The sequence below is a fragment of the Coturnix japonica genome, chromosome Z (genome assembly GCF_054131305.1).
Source record: "Coturnix japonica strain WE chromosome Z, WE-NBRP24, whole genome shotgun sequence".
Taxonomy (NCBI): domain Eukaryota; kingdom Metazoa; phylum Chordata; class Aves; order Galliformes; family Phasianidae; genus Coturnix; species Coturnix japonica.
The window spans coordinates 55,496,407-55,518,124 of record NC_140702.1 but is presented as its reverse complement, the minus strand read 5'-3'; the positions used below and the strand labels follow the sequence as shown (position 1 = coordinate 55,518,124).

At 42.3% G+C, this 21,718-nt stretch overlaps 1 protein-coding gene across 1 annotated transcript; it reads right to left on the bottom strand.

Annotated features, from left to right (window-relative positions):
* Positions 1 to 92: 92 nt before the first annotated feature.
* Positions 93 to 20,273, bottom strand: SNX18 (sorting nexin 18). The gene is made up of 2 exons (XM_015848715.3): positions 18,389 to 20,273; positions 93 to 3,065 (listed from the first exon to the last, which is right to left on the bottom strand). The coding sequence occupies exons 1-2, from the start codon at positions 19,938 to 19,940 to the stop codon at positions 2,812 to 2,814; spliced, it is 1,806 nt and encodes a 601-aa protein (XP_015704201.2). The 5' UTR covers positions 19,941 to 20,273; the 3' UTR covers positions 93 to 2,811.
* Between the last annotated feature and the right edge of the window lie 1,445 nt (positions 20,274 to 21,718).

Here is a 21,718-nt window from a genome sequence, read left to right as displayed (position 1 = left end):
GTATTCCTGACAGGCTTTTTTGGTATATCATTTACAAATTAGCACACCCCCATCCTCCTTGCCCCAAAAAAATCACAAATGAGAAAGTATGGTGAAGGCCATGACAGTTTATTTGGGAAAACTGTACCTGTCTGATTATGTTGTATACATATCACAGCTTAATATCCCCATGGACATGTACATTTTGTTAATACTAACCTCCTAGAATACTTCAACTGGACCAAGATCAATTTCTGATCAGGTCTTAATACCATCACACATAATTACTTTGATTGTAGTTTGATCTAATTACTGCAAAATCATTTAACAAAACAGTATCTGGCTTAAGCAACCATAAGCCGTAGAACAGCTCAAACCTGGCTCATTGCTGGCTCAGGTAATTAAATGACTCAGGAAGTTGGTGCAGAGGTGGAAGGAGCTGTTACAGGAAGTGGTGATTTCTGAATGTAGAATGAAATACCATGAGGAAGATAAAGAGCAAGTCAGCCCTATGATTATGGTCCTTATTTTACAGTCAACATCGATGCTTGCAGCACTCTTCCAGTAGCCTGCAAATGGATTCTTCCCTCACTGATTGTCCTTTCTTTTACAAACAGTGCCATGTTTTCCTCTTCATCATTCAGTGTTTGTCTATTAGGAGCACTGCCAAACTCAAGTGGTCAATATAGCAATCTGCCAAACACTCTGTCGTGAATCTTAAACCCAAACTACATTCACACATACAGGCTGCTCCAAAAGTAATGCCTCCTGTTTTATTGTGTCAGCTCACAACATCATGGGTGGGTGTTGGTGGTATGGCAGTAGAATCTGAACCTTTCCACCAATATTATGCTACATGCTGTTGCCATGCAAGGGATGGCAGCACAGGGCAGTCTGACAGAATGGTGTCTCATGTGGAAGTGTGGATGAAGCAAAGGTGTCTCATTGAATTCAGAAAAATTCTCGCTGAATGCAGAAAATGTGGTACCCTGACACTCAGTGATGGCTGCAGAATGTTTATAGAACCTAAACAGTGGATGTGAGCATAGAGGCAGTGGGTGGTGCATTTCAGCACTGGTAACAGTGATTTGGTCATCTCTGTTTGTGCCAATGTATATGAATGCAGCATGAAGGCTCTCATTCCTGGCTACTGAAAATGCATGGCAAGCAGTGGCGACCTTGATGAAATATAGCATTCTGTAGCTTGGAAATTCCTCTATCAAATAGTGTTATTGTGCTCTCTGTATCTGTTGTCATTTCTATGGGATAGGAGGTATTACTTTCAGAGCAACCAACATATTTATTCATGTGAAACAGAGATGTGGGGTTAAAGCTACAGAACCCAACGTGATCAAGTGAAATAAGTGGACGTTTCTGCTGCATAGGTGAGGAATGATTTGTACTTTAAGGTAACTATTGCTTGACTTCCTTTTCCAGGTTTTTGTTTGTTTATTCTATCTGTGATTAATTTAACTAAAAATAAAAAATAAAAATTAAAAAAAAAAAAGAAAAAGAAGAAACATTTTGCCTCCTTGGAAGGTTCTGTTATTTTTGTTTAGGAGGAAAAGGGTAGGATAAATAAAAATCCCTTCTGATACTGATCTATAAGAAGGGGACCAATAGGTTATAAACACAAACTTCAGACTTAAATCAAGGGAAATAAGCCAGAAAATTCTTTAAAATATAGTGTTTACATATATATAAATGCACCCTGCTTGTCAAAAATATTTATACAAAAATTAAGACAAGTGTTATAAACATAAACATGCCACCTGTTTTCCAGGTCAGTTCAGCCAAGACTTATTTCAGATCATTTAAATTACTGAACATACCTGAAAATTTGTAACCTTAGACTAATGAATCACAGTGGAGTCCCAACTTAAACAACAGGCAATGCAGATGCAAGTCTGAAGTTAAACTTAATCAGCAACTGAACAATGAGCAAATAATTTCCTACTTATAAAAGTTCTATCAACATAGCCTGCATTTATATCCCCATGATAAACATCACTGTTATTAGGCTAGTTCAAATTTCCACTTACAGTAATGCTTTATACTAAAACCCCCCCTCAGAGTAATATTCATTTTTGAAAGGGGGTTCAGTGGTGTACTGTTGTATATGTGCTTAACATCCTAGTATATGTAACAAGTAGTCTCCACTTTCAGGGAAAGTCTGAATAGATCTAAGTTCTACTTTCTGAGCCAATGTTTGTCATAAGACAGTACTTGCTGTGCAAACTGGATGGCAGCTCGTTTCTTTCCAGTTAATATGAGGTTTCATAATCAGTTCTTGTCATAGGCATCAACCCTTCATTCATTCAATCATAAAAATGTGACTTACTAGAAAAGGAAAAAATAGAGTCTAAAGGCACAGAATCACATAGCTGCTCTAGTAGGAGTCTGTAAACAGAGAATCATTTGAATTTAGGAAATCCAAATCCAGGAAAGTAAAAAGGCAGCTGAAGCAGGCTTTCATCTAGCCAACTTCCTTAAAGACCCAAAGGGTTTTGAGGTCTACAAAGTATGCACTAAAATACCATGTTTCAAAAAGCAATAAGGCATATAGTATACTCATTATTTCAAAAAAGTTACAATGGTAGTGTAGGCATACACAGTATAACTTAGTTATAATGCGTGGTACTGTTTCTACTACATAGCCCTATAACTGTTTCCTTCCTACATGATCAGAGATAAAACCCTGATTCCAAGTGAACACAAACCATTCTTGTACCACATCTACCACTGGTAATAGCTCTTTAACAGCAGCAGAGATTGTTCCACTGCTTAAGTCATGTTCATACTGAGCAAAGTCCACAAGTCAAAGTCCAGAGATTAAACGCTGTCGTACTTGTGCAGAGCTTCTTCTAGCTTTTGTGTCACTTTTTGAAAAAAGAGTATTTGCTGTTGCAAGAAATGCTGCATCTGTGATTTAAAGTCCCTCACACGGATTTTGTGGAAATGGTTAATTTCTGCTAAGGTCGCAAAAGAAATAATGTTACAGCGTTCTTGAATTCCCTCTGCTTTTTGGAGCTCCATCTTCCCCTCTTCCACATGCCGCTTACTCTCCTTTACTTTGGTGAGGGCTCCTGTGTAGAGAGGAGAACAGAAAAGTTTTACTGTGAGAACAGTTTACTCTGCAGTGCAGCAAAGCAATTTAATAACAAGAATGTGTACAAAGCAAATAACAATGATCATTCTGCTTCTACAGTACAGATACCCTCCAAATTATTACTGATGACTGGAGAATCTAAAGGTTTACTTCAAAGCTGCAGAAGTCCAGGCAGAAATATCAGAGCCTTATAAGAGATGCTAAAAAATACAGCAAAGGAACCTCCCTCTTCCAAACAGCTGATTAAAGCATGCATCTCACAAAAACTTCACCAAATGCAGACAGTGATACAGAACACCAAGATGAATCTTAATTTTAATTTTCACAAGCTCAGTTTCCCAGAAAAGCAACTTATTATCCCTAGAAATTGCATACTTATTCATAAAACTTGGAATAGTCAGACCAATACAGCTTTAGTCTTCTCCAAAAAATGTTCATTATACATATTTGTCATAACTTTTATCCCTGGAGGTGTTCGAGGCCAGGTTGGATGGGGCCCTGGGCAACCTGATCTAGATGCTGGCAAACCTGCCCGCAGCATGGGGGTTGGAGCTGGATGATATTTAAGATTCCTTCCAACCTAAGCTGCTCTATGACTCTATGTTTCTAGCTCTAATGTCTCAAATGACTCCCTCTTTTGTACTACACTTTAAGTCATACAAATGACTACAGTTCATGGACAGGACTCTCTTTACACTGCCTTGAAGAAATGCTTTTCTGTACTCCCTGTAGTGACAGGAATCAGCAAGCTAACAGAGATGCCTCTCTACCTCTGTATTTAAAGGAGGGTAACCTCTAGTATTTCTGCGGCGGAGGGGGATGGGATGGTAATTTTGTCTTCTTATCAGCCTGAATCCCCTTATGTTCTTCCACCCTTTCCTCCCTATGGCTTTTAACAAGATATTTTTAACACCCATTGCTCCAGCATTTCTCACAGCCCAGTGTAGTTTGCTTCTATCCCTAAGGCCACAGAAACACAAAATCTTCTGGGTGGGAAAAGACTGTTTAACCACTGAGCTCCACCACTAAAGCACGTCCCTAAGCACCATGTCCACATGTCCCTTAAATATCATAAGAAATGGGAACACCACCACCTCCTTGGGCAGCTGGCTGCAGTGCCTGACCACTGTGTACTCTTACTGGAGGCAAGTTAAAATACCTGATGGTAAAACTTGACCCCCCCACACCTTCCTTGACACCATGGCCCTGAGGCACGGCAGCTTAAAGCTTGGCACCAGCTGCTACAGCGCATGGACCTCACCCAAAAACAGAACCAAGAAGCCCTCCCCCCCCCCCCCGCAGGCAAGCAGCAGGGCATCAGTCTGTGCCAGAAGACTGTTTTCTCCTTCAAAGACTGAGTAATCTGTGAGGCAGGACACAATGTAAAAAATATTGAGTCCTCTCTTTTACAATAAAGACATTTTTTTCAGCAAACAAAAACCCGCTTAGCAATTTTTTTTTTTTTTCCTTCTGCATTCTGTTCGCATGGGAGGTTGTTTAAAAAAAAATGAAATTTGGGACTTACTGGGAGCCAGATGGAGCTGGTTTAATAAATATGACAACTCCTTGGTTGTGGTGTGGGGAACAACTTCAGATGTTATTTCTAGAATGACTAAACTGGAAGAAAAAATACTGAAATTTACCGCATCAGCAGCTGAAAGTATAACTAAGTTCATGGGGTAAGCACCATCTTCTGATTATTTTACATCAGTAATAACCATGCTAATTACCAAACAGTCTCCCCAGACTACAAATATTACACACTATGACTTTTATGCCAATTAAAATAGAAAATAAATGAATAAAGGGGTTTATAATTATGGAAAGGAATCCAAAGGAAAAACTTGCAGCCATTAATACAGTTATCATGACACGGATGTTTACATGCAGGTATTATAGTGGAGTCTCCTTTAAAATCTACACAGATTTCAGCTGAAGATTATACATATGCTTAAGCACAGATTTCCCCTTGGTTTCTTCCTTCACGTACCTTTAAGTGACGTGTTGTATTATCAGTAAAACCTTAACCATAAAAAATAAAAATTAACCTTAAGATAACTACATAAAGGAAAAAAAAAATACGTTATTTTATGAGAATCACTGAACCTTCCCCAGTCACAGAAAAAGACTCCACGCTCTATTTAAAAAGATATGTAATCATAAAAAAACCAATCACAAAAACATTTAAAATTAGAATTTTTAACTAATTCAGTATCTACTGATGCTTGCAAGCTTTAGTTTAGCAAATCTTAGGAAAAAAAGTGTTATTAGCTTGAACAGTTTTGCAAGCAGCTTTACTTACTGTAACATCTACACCTTTCTTTGGCCTGGCCAGCCCCTCCTGCCCACACCTGCACCTCCTGGTCATGTGTTGGGCTGAGCATGCTGGCAGCAGCCCCTGCAGGTGGGATCAATGACCTCTGCAGGTCCCTCCCATGTATTCCAGTCCAGTCTCCTGGTTCCTGGATTCAGAAATCTAAGCATCAAGTGTTGGTTTGGATGATCCAAAACAGAAAGGTGTGTTTAGAAAGAAACAAACAAAATCAAACAAATAGAAAAGGCCTTTTCACATTTTAGGGAAAAAGCACCAAAAGAGGCACCTCCTAATTCATGAGGGCTGCTCTGAAAGTAATGCTTCCTGTTGTATTCTGTTGGCCTGCAACATCAGCGGCAGACGGTGGTGGTGTGGCAGCAGAGGCTGAACCTTCCTGCCAGTATTCTGTTACGTGCTGTTGCTGTAGGATAGACGGCAGCAGAGGGGCAGTCTGACAAAATGGCACCAGACAAAGAAGTGTCACTAAATTCTTCCATGAAGAAAAAAAATGGCATCCACTGGCATTCACTGATGCTTGCTGAAACTTGTTAAGATAGCCCTATCCATAAAACCTGGTTTGATTAAAAGCTCTTCTGTTCAGAGAAGAGGTTTCAGGGACCAGGGCTACCTTTCAGTCAGCAAAAACAGCTTGGATTGCAGACACTGCAAAAAGCTGTGCTTCATCTATTTCTCATCTAAAAGGTAGGGAAGAGCAGATGTGAATGCTGTTTTTCATCTCCCCAAAGCTTGATGTTAAACAGATAGTGCTGCTTGCTGAATGCTGCTAAGGGCTTTTAGAAACTCACAGATTTCAGTACTTGCTTTGAAGTATGAGATTAGACAACGCTAGATGATATGAACATGTTTAACAAGGAACATTTATAGCAGTATGCCAGGAGCCATGAAGACAGAAACAACAAAGACTCTGCTAGAAATAAATAGTCCCAAGCTGTGAAACACACTATACAAACAGCAATTTAAACAGGCATAGAGGAGTTACTAGGCAGAAAACAAGTGTATTGAGTAAGGAAGTTGGTCATGCAAGCATGAGGTTGCAATCAGGCAGAAGAAATCAAATACATTAAGGAAAAAAAAAATAATTAAAAAATCCTCAACCTGAGAGCATTCTGGTTTGGGTCAAACAATATATTTTCCAATCAGCTGCAGTTTTCTCACACTCAAAAATGCTTTGAGATAATGTGAGCAGTCAACCAAGGATTGGTTCAAACCTACATGTGAGCACACACTCACTGTCCTCCATTCTGTTGGTGTGTGCACCAAAGTGAAAAAGCAGATCATATCACATGGAGGTACACATATCCCTAAGCCCTCATTTATCCATGGGGAATGGGTAAGAACAAATGACTAACGATCAGCTGCCAGCAGCTAGCCCTAACCTGGCTCCTCATGCCTAGCATGCAGAATGCTGGCCAAGGCTGCAGCTTGCACTGTCACTAGAATGCAGAAGTCTCATGGCTCAGAGCTCACGAAAACAACTTCCCATGGCCCAGATCCACTCCTTGAAGCAGCACATAAATGTCACCTTTGGAATCTGCATACAGTAGACAGCAGGGAAACTCCAGCTGCATTTGGAGTCATGAATCCAAATGAAGAGAAGCCTGAAGAAAGGGAATTCTCTGGTGCCCCTTTTTGCTTTGTATTTGTACAACTGACACGTGTTTCATGGCTGGGATTGCTCAATTCTTCAAAAATAGGAACAGTCATTACTGCTGCTGCTCAAAACTGTATCTCTCTCTTCCAAAAAAGATCTATGAAACCGCAATCTAAATAGCAGTGATTTAACTTCATACAGCAGTACTGCCTATGGGCAGTGTGTGAGATGAGATGGCTATAACACAACACGTGCAGCTATAGTGAGGATCTGTAAAGTTAGGTAGATCTGCATCTCACAGTCCTGCTCTACCAATGTATCAATGTCTTTGGTACTTCAGTCCAAAATACTGAACTTAAAAATTTACCTAGACTATAGAAAAAGTTAACATTTAAGATACTAGAATCGTAATTACGTACATTCAAATATTTTCTTCACTTAGTGATGAATAACTTTAAAACTAAAGGAGGTAAGATTTAGATTGGATACATGGAAGAAGTTTTTTACAAAGAGGTAGGAGGCACTGCAACAGGTTATCCAGAGAGGTGATGGTGCCCCATCTCTGGAGATGCTCAAGGCCAGGCCGAACTCTGTGCAACCTGATGTAGCTGTAGGTGACCCCGTCCATTGAAGCGGAATTGGATGAGTTGATCTTTAAAGGTTCCTTCCAACTCTAGGATTCCGTGACTCTGTGCTGAACTGAAATAAATAGATTTCTTTCACAAGTAACTGACGCGTGTAAATTGTTATGGTGCTTCAAGACCTTCCTTCAAACACTACACTTCTGTTATTCTTTATACCTCATGCTAGAGAAATACTGAAAAACAAAACAGAACACAAAAAGAATGACAGGTGATACAGAAGGAAAGAAGTTAGCCTTGTAGTTCTTCTTGACACATTTCATAGAAGAGTTTTCTGAAATATATTTCTAACGTGGTTGGGAAAAAAAGCCACATGCTGCTCCTCGTGTGCTGCTCTTTCACCACCCAGCCCCAGCATCATGGGAGCTGCTGGCCCTGCTGCAGGTGAGAAGTAGCAATGGAAATGCAGCACGTGGATACCAGCCACCCCAGACACAAATCCACATTCATTCCATTCATAAATGGCACTGAGAAAGAGAGCAGCCCTAAAAATGGCAGGGTGGAAAAATCTGGGGAACGTGATTGTTCTGGCCTTTGTATCAGTGGTAAGTGTGGCTCAAACAAAGAGCAGCAGGCTCCTGAATGCCTCCTTTGAGAAGCCCTCTGGCCAATAAGCTTTGATGAGACAGCCTCCCCCAAGAATTTGTGTCCAAGTACAAAGGTTCCTCTGAAGGAGGGCTCCCGCATGAGAGAAGAAAGCCCAAGTCAGAAAACATTGTGTTTTTCACAGAAACTCAGGGGTCTAACAAAGAGGATTGTTCAGCAGTTTTATCTGAGAAATCCTGTGACAATGCAATGACCTGTGTAATACATTCAGTTTTGCTGTTCAACTGTCTGCAGACAACGAATTAAGATTTGGAGCATCACTTACTACGAAGCAAAATAACTTGTGTTTCCATGCCACTCAGCCACCCATCATATTAAATTGTGCTACATAGGCGTCTACAGTGCTTTAAAGCACACTCCTCACTACTGAAGGGAGAATTTCAAACACCGACTCCTTTTGCTTTACTTTATTTCTAATAAGAGGGAAGAAATAACATACCTCACATCGCTTTCAGTGGCTTTCACAAAAGGATGCAAAAACAGAAAAAGTAACAAGAAATGAGTTTACTCATTCCTTACCACGGAACCTGATAATAAGGTGTTTTTGTTTTTTTTTTTTAACTGCAGCTCTCTGCTGAAAGACTGGCAGCAAACCCCAGGCAGACCACACACATGTAGGTGCAGATTTGATTCACTCTTCTCCTGAAACAAACAACCTGTAAGGAACAGGTCTCCCACCGTCAGGCTGATGGCTGCCAAGCTGAGCCACCTACATGGCCACCCTGCTTACACTGCTGCATGAGGATGACTGCAGTGAGTAACTCCATAGAGGGCTGCATTAGGCCTGGAGAGGAGGAAGCCCACAGGGCTTAGCATTATTGATTGCTCAGCAGTTCCACCCAGCTCAGCTCACGGCTATGCAATGATGAGCTCCTAATTCAGGTGGGATTACACCTCACATGGAATCCCACTCTGAGCAAGCTCCAAAACTTCCCCGTTCAGCTCAAATCAAAATGATGAAATAACGTGTAGTAGGATAGACATTTTATTACACTGACAGATTATTTCCTTAAGAATGCTGTGAGCACAGATTAACAAAAGGAGCCTACATTAACTTAAGATTCTGCAAATTCTTTACATTTTCTGGCAGAGATTCAGAATGGAAAGCATTATAATGGGAATTCCCCTGAAATTAAAAGCAGAAGCCTCCTCCAGTACAGACTTAACTGCATAAAAGAAGGTCACAGGGAAAATGCAGCATTACTGTAACTAATGAAGGAACAACCTCCTACTTTGAAATCTGGTTTTAGACTTTTAAACAGAAAAAAGCAAGCAATCCTCAACATCAAAGGCAAAACGAGGAAGTTACTTGTCTTTCCTGAGAGCGTCAACACAAAACAGTTTTCAAAACCAAGCTTTCTAATTCAATGACGATATTCTTCTCCTTGATGGAGGAAAACTCTTTTAAGGATGTTCTATTTTTTACCCTGAAAGTAAGTCAGAAATTTAAAGCAAAATGTCTAAAATGGTGATTACTTTGCTATTAAAGGGTTTTGCATAGACGTGAAAGTGGCTCTTGTGCTTTTAGAAAACGCAGCTTATCAACAGCTAAGGATAAGTAGGAAATACTTTTTATTATGCCCATTGTTCAAAAAAAATCAGAGTTGAATAACACTGCCCCATAAATTTAGGTTCACAAATCACAGGGTTCTGCTAATGTCTAGGCTAACGCTGACTGACTGCAGCATTATTAATGTCAGACAGAACCATTTGTTCTTCCAGCTACCCTGCTGCAAAGCTCACTGAAAGCTGTCACTCACATGTATTCTTCAGTTCATATAAAACCATGCTCTGGTTTACACAATGCAGATATCATGCAAAAATAAAGCAGTCTTTTTCACAGATCTCAGAAACTTGACAAATTCCAGTCTCTGGTGGTTTTGGCATGCACATTGATTTAATTCCTACTACCTGATTATTGATGGTTTTGGAATGCACAGTGATAAATGTCATTCCATTTTAAAGAAATACCAACACTAATGGATACTATAAACACCTAACTTCAATCTTAGAATAAAAAATAAAAAATAGCCATATTTAAGATCTGATTAAATCATTGCACAAACAGTTGCAAACTGGCATGCACACAGAGGAAGGGTATGGCCCATCTATTTATCCAGTGAAACAAGGACTGCTCTCATACCCTTATACACTTGAGTGTGTTCACAATCACATTGACAAGGTGTACATCGGCTCTACAGTCCCCAAGATAAATGTAGCAGCTCTGGCAGGGATGTTACACTGGGCCTGGCAGGGCACTAAAGAAGCCATACTCCACAGTTTGCCTTTAAAAATGTTGATAACAGGAGATGAGAACAAGATGGCAAAACAAAGGACACAAACACAACTGAACTACAAGCATCTATCACTCAGCACAATCCCATTAACAAAAGACACACAGCTAGGTAAAAAAATGGTGAAAACTTCTTGAAAGGTTATTTTTTCAAAGGGTGGATGTGGCAATTTTAAAATAAACAAATTTTACACCTATCACTTTGCAGACAGAATTTTCAGCAAAGAAACGACCATGCCCTCGCACTGCAGCATGTGCTTGCAAGTGTCCTCTCTGATGATACATTACCTATAATGATGCCTGAGAGAAGGACTGTTAGCAGAAATTTAATCCAGCTAAAGGGTGTCCTCTGCTTTCCATTATCACAAACATAGCATTCTGTATCACAGCTTGAGAGGCAAACATTCCTTAACAAAGGTTTTACCCAATTCAAAGAGAGACCTGCTGGAAAGTACAAGCTATCTCCAGTGTAAGGACGTTTGCTTCCACAGCACTTCAGCTGATGCTAAAAGTATAGGAAGGTGTGAACAGGAAAATCAAGCTGATCGTTAGAAATGTAATACATCTGTCCTTCAAAAAGCAAGAAACATTGTGTACATAACTGAACGGCTTCTGGGCAGGCACTTAATATAAGCAATTGCAACTCAAACAAGTACTGAGATGAAAATTCCAGTGATGTTAAGCACATCTTATGAGCTTACATTTAAGAGTGACAATGAGCACTTGTAAACTATAGAAGATGAATATAAGGTATTTCCACAGCTGATATAAGTAGCTTCAAAATCTCCTTGAATTTTATGGGAAATGTGTAGAAAGGAAAATATTGGTTACAAAATATATCAATACTTGTATTACAATGCTATCAAGAAAAGCATACATGCAGATGTCACCTACTGTCACATCCCTGCTTTGGAAGAACTGCTTGCGGACGCTTTTCTCCAAAAACGCAGAAAAGATGCTAAAAATGAGGACAATTCATGGTGTTTGATTGCCCACCAACATCTGCATAGTTCTACAACTGTCCTAGGATGAGCAAATGTAACAGGCATGGCTTATTCACATAACTCCATGCGAGAAGAGTAGAGATGCAAATCAAATGCAGATCCTGCTCCATTTTTCCCCAGTGCATTTAAATGTTCTCTTTTAGAAACCTGCATGCTGCAGCATCTCTGCAAGGACAAAAAAAAAAAGATTCCTTCTTGCAGTACAAACAGCCAAGGCAAACCAAAGCATTAATCTGCTTTTCACATTGCTTTTCACATTCCATGCCAACATAAAAAGGGCAGCTTCACTTATCACAACCAGAGAAGCTGCGCACACGTGATGTCTACCTACCCAAAACAGGCTGGACAGCCCTAAGGCACTAACAAGACCTGAGCAGACTGTTAAGTTACATATATTGTCACTGATTTCATGAGGCTTTAATGTTTTGTAAATAAATGTTATTGATCCTCATGGCCTTCATGAAGGATATTTTTAGACTGTCTAGAAAGCATTTGCTATTTATTTGTTCCAGGCTGTTGGTAAAGCTTTGGGGGCTAAGCCAAATGTGATTTCATTTTTTTTTTTTTAATTAAAATTTCCAATCTTTGCTGTTTGAATGAGGCAATTCAAAATAAGTAAGGTACCATCTGGATGAGTTTATACAGTCTGCACACATTAACTTGGCATTTTAACTGTTCAAACAAAGTCTAACGATGAAGTCATGGAAAAGATGTTGGAAAGGCTGAAACGTGTCCTTGTTTCAAAGGTGACTTACAAAACAGAAAATTCAGCCAGTTATTTGGTATTGATAATGCTCTTACAAAGACTTGGAAGAGTTCTAGGACTTGCTTTCAGTTTTCTGTATACCAATTCTGCTAATCTCTGTCTTCACCGAATCCTAACCTGACCTGAAAACCTCCCAGCCACAGGGAGACAAGGAATCCTTTCTCACCATCTAGATTCTCAGAAACTTCAAGATGAAAAGCTATTGCACAATCTTTGAAATAAAGTTTCTTCCTCCTTTTACAAAATAATTTCTACATTAATTTCTGCATTGTCCTGATACTCTCTAGCTGTTCTCAAGGTCTTTCTGGTAGACAAAGCTCTAATGCATGTGTTTATCAAGGACTCAAGAAGATCCACTGCCTGCAGTCAAAACTTAAAGTGTGAACCCTGGTCAATATCTTCCAGCCTCCTGGTATTAAATGGGTGTCCTGCAGCATGCAGACCTGGGCATGTGCAATAATGCATGCAGTCCTTCCTCTGCTACCAGCTGTTTGCTGAAAATAATCACTGGGATGTTATCATTCTTGAAATGTCTTGCTATCATCAAACTTGAACAATACTAGGCTAGGAAGTTCCAAAAGGTACCAGGAAAGAGAAACATCTTACTTGCACAAATCTTGCTCACTCAGAAAGTTCATGTATGAATAGATAAGGGACAGGAAGGAAAAAGGAAAAAACAAAACAAAACAAAAAAACAAGCAAACAAACAATAGTTTTATAAGACCAATGCAACTGTTTGGCAGACAAGACACAGAAGTCTGATTTCTGTTTAAGCCCCTGCATATAAGGGCATTGCTCAATTTCAGTCTTTCCCATTGTTGGCCTCTGTGAGATTTACACACATCAAGGAAACTGTAACTTTACACTGGTACTAAATTTCAGTATTCTTTCAGGATTTAGCCGCCTAAACATTTATTTCCTTTAGGCAACTTTCATGTAGTGTGAGGTTGAAACTGGGTGACTCAGACAGCAAGTACAAAACACCACATTTCTCTTGTAATAACAGTGGGGAAGCGGAGAGAGATGGCAACAGCCACCCTAAGACAATCCATTCCTGCTCATCAAAGTCCTTAAGCACGTGAAACATTGGTATCCATCTCTTTTTACTGTTATAGGGGTCATCTGGCTAAGATTACATGCCCAGCTTTCAGGCACTTAAGTTAACTGAGCTGAACTCCATGCGGGGTATAATATGCATTTGTGTAAGAGAGACAGAAAAAGGTGGATAAAAGGAAAAACAGAGACAGAGAAAAGAACAAGTCTCTGCAGAAAATTTAACAGGCTAAAAAGAAAGCAAGAGAGATGGGCACTGCTTTAACATTGTGTCATTAAATATTAGGCACGAATTTTGACTAGCTTTATCCACACAATGACATATCAAGCATTTGTCCCACTCCCTCCTCCCCTTCCCACAAGAATTCCAGAAAACATCATAGAGAACTTCAGGTTTCAGTAGTGTCTGGGGTTTTTCTGTGCTTGAAATTCCAATGCATTAACAGCTGGAATGTCTTTCTATCCAATTTTTTTACATTATTCTAAAACAACACCCAAAACATTTTCCGAGCCAAAGTGTGGAATGAAACTTGCTTCAAGCAAATAAGGACATTTGCTTTATTTTACTTTTAGTGATCAAAAAGTAAATATGTCATTCAGATATTCTTAAAATAACTATTTTTGATCATGGTGTGTCACCTACACTTTAGAGAGTGTGTTTTGCAAAAATGTATTTAGTGTTAACAAAATAAGATAAAGAAGGGTTCTGGAAAGCAGAAATGAAACAAAGTTAGCCAGTGTTTCTTCCACTGTCAGAAATTAAAAAAGGAAAGTAAGTCCAATTATCATGATTCCTCAAAGAGGACTGGAAACAAACAAACAAACAAACCCCAATAACTTCTCTGCACTCACTAACCAAGTATCCCAGTGAAACAACCAGATAAGAATGCACTACACCAGTAGTTATACACACACACACCATCTCAAATTCTCACATGTACACACATTTCCTGAACACAAACTTGCACCAGCCTGCAATGAAGATTATGGAAGTTGGGAGATCTCATCAGTTGAGTGAAGCTATAGCAATTAGTGTCTAGGAATTATTTTGCCAAAATTGCCTAGGGAATTTCCACAAGTAGACCTTGAAAACACAGAAATAAAGATGGCAGGATGCTTTTTTTTCTCAAGGCTAAAGAAACTGAATGTATTATTTCTTGAAAGACACACTAGTTCTGCAAAAAGACAACGACAAGCAAAGGTGGAATTTAGTTTTCAGGCCCACTGAACTTAATATTCCTTTTTACAAACATTTTGCCAGAGACAAAAGAAAACCAAGTATATCCATCTAATTATTTGCACCTCCCATTCCAAAGAACACAGATATATGCACAGGAACATTTCACATAAGCATGCTAGACAAACTTTCCTATGAGGGGTTCAAGACTAGATTTTTACAAGTATTTGGGTGCTCAAATGCTCAGACCACACCCTGCCACCACCTCCTCCTACAAAGGCCACTTTTCCCATAAGTGCTTAGTTTTCAAAATAAAATGTATCTCAACAACTTGTTTGTAAGGAATGTGTGCCTTGGGACTGAAATGCTCTGTTTCCAGTCTCAGTGGGAAGTTCTTCCTGAGCACTTCCAGATGGAACTGCAGGATTTCCATCCCATTACATTCTTCACTGTAAGGCTCAATCCAATGAACCTTCAGACCTGGATTGGAACATACACAAAACAGGATAGGGTTTCTCATAAAGGACTGCCAAGCTGGTCCTCAGCTGGAGAGTGGGAGAAAGAAGTTCAAATCCCTCCTCCGATTCTTTTGGAGCAGGAAATTTAACCCCTCCTTCCCTCGCAGAAAATTCCTTAATACTGGGTACTCAACAGCAAGAAGACAGATAAAGAGGAGCCTTTAAAAATATCTTACTGAAGTTATTGCCATTTCACTAAATACTTAAAACAGTAATAATAAAAACTTTGAAAATATACCACCGGTTTTCATATTTACAACAAGGTGACCAAAATGACAACCCCTTTTAGCAAATTTCAGATCACACATGATGTACTCACACAGGATGTAGAAAGATCTGAATCCTTGAGCAGTTACAAGCACAAGGGCTAATATATTTACCTGATGATGCACAGACAAAGCAACAGTGTACTTATCCAGCTTTGGTTCTTTATTCTAGAAGAATGCATAAAGACCAAATGGAGGAAGATTCTTGCTTCTAGTTCAGGTAGTTTGGCCTTCTTGCAGAAGAAAATTTGTAGAAATTATTAAACACCCCAGACATGCAGACTTCTCAGTTCACAGCACAAAACATTTCCAAATCACATCCAGCAGCTGCTCATCCGCACTAAATCAAATCCTTAACAAGACAAGGCATTCTAATGCATGATTTGGGCACAGCCACCTTTCTTTTTGGTCCTTCTTAGGTCCAAATGAATACAAAAATGCAATCTACAAATGGCTTCAGTTTTCACCCAAAAATGAACAATACATTTGCACTATGTAGGAAATAAAATGGAAGAACATTCATAACTTCTTTCCAAGCCCATGTCGCCAAAGTATCAATCAAAAGGCTGCTATGTGTACCACCTCAGAGGTCACTTTTGGCCATCTTACTGAACAAATATTGTACAATAGAAAATAAAATACTGAAAGAAGGACACAATTCTGTTTTCAGCTCATCTATTTTCACCAACGGGTTTTTGTTTTGTCCATAAAGACAACAATACTTCTCAAGTACTGGCAACTATCCCAGGTCATAAATTTAAAAGAAAGGTCTTATGTTGCAAGAAGACAAAATGGTTTGTTTTCATCAGACTTTAAAATTTGGAATTGAGAAGATATACCTTGTTACAAGTAACTATTAAGAGCAACAAAACAGCAATAAACTGGATAAAAAACTATTTTTACTCAACTTTTCTTTATCTCTCATATAGGGAACAACAAAAAAAACACATGCATAACCCAGCTCTAACCCTATTCCTGTGCTGATTATGAACACCCAGGAGACCAATTTTTCAAACACAAGCCATTTTCTAATCACAAATATGTACAAGGGATAACATTCTGTAGAAGGCAGTGTTGGCCCAGGGGTGCTGGAGCATTAACACATGCACACAGACTGGCTGTATGTTCCTCCAACCAGCTCCAGGACAGTCTTCTGGCCCAATACCAACATATGTCACGCTCATGCACTGCTCTGGTGGAAGCTCATTTAGATGATTTTCCTGCAGTTTAAGAAGGTAAATGTAACCAGTACATTTAAATTCAAACAGAACTGAAAATGAAACAGCAGTGTGCAATCTGTAGGAAATGTGGGTTGAGTTGTGCACATATCATATTATTCCCCGTTCTCTTCTCAAAGTAAAGTATCCAAGAAGCTACAGTGTGAAACTCTACATAGTCTTAACAACTTCAGGATATAGATTTAAATAGTACGTACCATCTACTTTTTTATTTGACCTGATAAAATAATCTTTCCCTTTGATTCCTTCCAGAAGCTTATTATCAATCCTAACATTATTTGAAATCTCACTTTAAAGTACTCTACTTCTGAACATGAGACACTGCCAAAGTCTCCCTTCTCTCCAAATTTTAAATATTTAAGAGCTGTTATCAGAATACAATGCCATACCAGCCAGCACAACAAATCATGAAAGGTCAGATTGCACTCTTCCATTTTCTCCTCAAAATAATGTCAAGATTATCAAAGTTTCCATTCAATGATTTCGAGATTCAACAAGAGAATGCAAATCTGAACTTAATGCACGTACTTTTAAAAGAAAAGCTTTCTTAGACAACAAACTGCATACACTTTATCAACTCTTCCTCCTCAGATTTCCCTAGCAATAACGCTTGCCTCCAGAAAGCCTGCCTTCGTGATCTGCTGAAAAAACTCCTCTGATCACTTTATCATAAAACTCAAGTTTTCTAACAGTTGAAGAAATCTCATAAGGGCCAGAGAGACTGATTCAACACAGGGTACAGATAAAGCTCTGCCTCTCAGCATACAGACCAACACTTACAAATCTACAAGCCTAATTCCTGCAAAGAAGCTCTTACACTTTGTCATATGAATATTAAGCATATCTATTTATTTACATGACAGGTGAAGTTTTTCTAAGTCTCTGTACCTTCGATCTCTGAGTTGAAAGCCACAGGTCAAGAATACAACAGCAAAAAAGAATGGACGATGGGCTTTTCTTCTCATGATGGTGACAAACATATGAATAGCATTAAGTTCACAGCAGGGATATCACCTACAGATATACAGTGTTCCTAGCTTCTGTTTTCTGAACAAGTTACCCTAGTTATCCAGCAGACAATTCTTTCATGCTTGGTTTTCCTTTCCCTCCGATGTATCACAAAGTGCTACAAAAACAGCAATGTCAACTTGAGAAGCAAGTTTTAGACATTAAGTTGCTGACAGGTTAACAGGTGAGCAATGTTTTTTCCATGATAATTAGGACAAAGTATGAAAAACTCCACCTATGAATACTGTTCATTATCCCCACCAAAAACATGAAAAGAGTTTTAATGCAAGGCTAAACCACCAACAGACTTAAACAATTCATCTAAACATCTGATGCTGCAAAAAGCAAGTAGCACCATGCACACATCAAACTAGAAGGTCAACTGGAGAATCTGTATCTTCAGATTGCTTCTGATTTACATTATCTGCTATGCTGGAGATCTAAGATACCTAACTTACATGAAACAGAAAGAGATGTTTTCATACTGGGGATTATAAGCAAGCTCATTGATCTTTAATGTATCAGCCATAAAGGTAGAGATGGATTCTTTCAGTGATCCACTGCCAAACTGAGTAACCTCTGACCAATAAAATTCCCAACAAAGTCTGCACCTCTAGCACAGAATGAAAGCTGTCACTGATGTGTTTTGGGTATTTTTAGCAACAGCTTACCTGAGTAAACACAGAAACGTTTAACCCTAGGGCAGCAAGCCAGATGCAACACGTTTAGCTACTGATTCCTACATCTGTCTGCACACCACCAATTTGTGAAACTACCATCATATGAAATATATAAGGATGTTACCTTTCTGGACATGGATGATGTCTGGAAAGTTGGCCAAATGCCCCTGATACAGCGCTAACAAATCCATCACAGGATCTAGGTCCTGTCGGGGCTGATCTGCAAACAGGTCCCCGATGGTGTCATAGGCTTCTGCAGTAAAGGCTATAGCTTGGTTGAGGCCAGCAGAGAAGGCCTGCTGGTCCAGCTCAAATGCCTGGCTGAGGCACTTGAAGGAGTGCCCCACCTTCTGGTATTCCTTCTTGAAACCAGTGACTTGTTTGCGGGCAAACTCGTTGGCAGTGTGATTGAGCTGCAGGGCACTCTCATCCATCTTCTTTGTGAAGGCTTTGAAGCCATCCACCTGGCTTTCCACCTCCTGCAAGTCCAGGACAGCCCCAGGGCCAGTGGGGACACTGATGGTCAGGAAGAAGTTGGCACCCACCATCTCATCTTTCTCGGCCTTGCGCTTGCCCTGCTTCCAGGCCTTCTCATCGGTGCTGGGGCAGGTGAGGAAGTGCTGGAAGGCATCGCACTGCGCCAGCACGGGGTGGCTGCACATGTGGTCCATCCACCAGGCCAGGCCTTTGCGACGTTTGGATATGAAGTCCTCCTCAAAGCGGCCGGTGGCCTGCTTCTCGGGCAGGTGGGGCACGGAGATGACAGGGAACTTCTCAGCCAGGCGCCCGTAGAGCCAGTCAAAGTGCTTGTAGCGGCGGTGCACCTGCTGCCCGGTGTGGCTGGGCACCAGCTTGTACGCAATGTAGCTCTTCATGCCTTTGAACTTGGTCTGCTTGGTGGGGTCCTCAATGGAGCACTGGAAGGGGTAAGGGTTCTCCTGCCACTCGGGGCCGCGAGGGCCCAGCACCACGCACAGCTTGTCCCCGTCTTTCACGAAGCCCGACGCCTCGCCCAGCACGAAGGCCTCCCCGCCCGACTTGACGAAGGTGGAGAAGCGGTTGAGGTTGCGGCTCACCGTGGCCGAACTCTTGGCCCCGCCGCCGCCGGACGGGTGCGGGTGTCCCGCCGGGGGACCGCCGCCGCGGGAGCCCAGCGACAGCTCGGAGCGCGTGGACAGCCGGTATCGGCCCGGCGCCGCGCCGCCGCCCGCCGCCTCGTAGTCGGGGTACGAGCTGCTCAGGGCGCCCGGCTCGTCCGCCACCGTGGAGCTGTCGTCCCAGTCGTCGTCCCAGTCGTCATCGCTGCCCTGGCTGGGCTGGTAGGAGCCGCCGTAGGGCGCCGGCGGGAAGGGGTACCCTGCGGCGGCGGCCGGCAGCGGGAAGGGCTCGGGCTGCTGTGCGGCCGGCTTGAAGGCGGCGGGCGGCGGCAGCGGCTCGAAGCCGCCGGCGGGGACGTTGGCGTAGCGGGCGGGCGGCGGCGGCTCGGCGGCGGGGGCGCGGATCACCTGCACGTAGGAGGCCGGGAAGAGGCCGCGGTCGCCGCGGCTGTTTACGCCCTCCAGCCAGCCCTCGATGTCCTGCTCGCTGCACAGCCTCAGCACCTCGTGCTCCCGCAGCGAGATCTCCCCCGGGTTCTCCGACCTGAAGTCGTACAGCGCCCGCGCGCGCAGCGCCATGGCCCCTCCGAGCGCCCGCCCGTCGCCCCCCCGGACCCGGACCGGGACCCGCCGCCCGCTCTCACCGCTCCGCGCCCGCGGGGCTGCGGGAGGAGCGCGGCGCCACCGCCCGCTGCCGGCCCAGCGTCCCACCCGCACGGACGGTGCGGCGGCTCCTCGGCGCGCTGCGCTGCGCTGCGCTACGGCGGCTCGGCTCGGCCGGCGGGTAAGCGAGTCCTGGCTTCACCCCGGCGGGCGAGACAGGGCGCGGGGCCGGGCCGGGGACCGTCCCACGTCGCCAGTTTCGCTAATCCAGAGCCGAGAGGCAGGGCGGAGGAGCCGAGCGCAGAGCGGCCGCCCCCATCGATGGGCCCGGCCCGCCCCTTCCCGCCCGCCCCCTTCTGTCCGGACGGCGCGGGGCGAGCAGCGGCGGCCCCTGAGGAGCTGCCGGCAGTGGGGGAAGCGGCGTCTGCGGGGCCAGACTGTGCCCTCTGTGCAAAGACACGAGTCTCTGCTGATTCAGGAAGGTATTTTTAGTCCTCTCAGTGTTACCAGCAGAGGCTGAGAGCAGGAGATGCGATGTGCACACTTCTAAGTCATGAACGTAATTAAAAGGGATGCTCTGAAAATAGTGCCTCCTGGTTTATTTTGTGTCCCGTGATGACAGAAGTGAATGGTGATGGTATGGTGGTATGGGAGAGGTTGAACCTATTCTGCCGTAGTTCAGCTGGAGGTCACCATCCCTGGAGGTCTTCAAGAACCATGTAAACGTGGCACTGAGGGACATAGTGTGTATGATGGGGATGGTTTGACAGCTGGACTTGCTGATCTTAGAGGTCTTTCCTATTCTCAACAGTTCTGTGCTTCTTTGATTCTGATATGTTTTGTTGCCATATGACAGATGACAACGTTCCGACAGAATGGTGTCTGACATGGAAATATATATGATCAAATCATGAAGTGATGGGCTGGAAGCTGATGGTGACCAAGCAGATGGATGTGAGCACAGGAAGGTGGTGGGTGGTGCATTTCAGCAGTGGCAACAGTGACATTATGTCACCCCTGCTGGTGAATATTGTTGCAAACATGGCACACAGGCTGGTAGAAAATGCATAACTAGTGGTGGAGACAGTATTAAAAAATATTGTTTTATAGCTGAGAATTTGATCTTATCAAGTAGTGTTATTTTGTTCTCTGTATCCATTGTAGTTCCCATGGACATATATGGCCTTAATTTCAGAGCTAATAATGAAGATGGGAATACAGTTGTGATTTTGTAACATCTCCTTATTGACAAAACAAACCTCCATGTTCTGAATGCCATTTATTGCCTGATACAGGCAGTAGTACTCCCAGGTTCTTAAATCCTTCAGTGACTTTTCCTAGGCATGTGAGGCATCTACAGTAGCAGGAACTCAGGCACGAGCACTGCTTCACAAGGTGTCAGTACTCCACCAGATCTATGCAGCTCCCCAGAGGCTATACTTCATTCACAGAATCACAGAATGGTCTGGGTTGAAAAGCACTTCAAAGATTAACTAGTTTCAAGCCTCCTGCTATCTGCAGGGCTACCAGCCACCAGACCAGGCTGCCCAGAGCCACATCCAGCCTGGCCTTGAATGCCTCCAGGGATGGGGCATCCACAGCCTCCTTGGGCAACCTGTTCCAGTGCATCACCACCCTCTGTGTGAAAAGCTTCCTCCTAATATCTGACCTAAATCTCCCCTGTCTCAGTTTAAAACCATTCCCCTTGTCCTGTTGCTATCCACACTTGTAAACAGCCATTCCCGCTCCTGTTT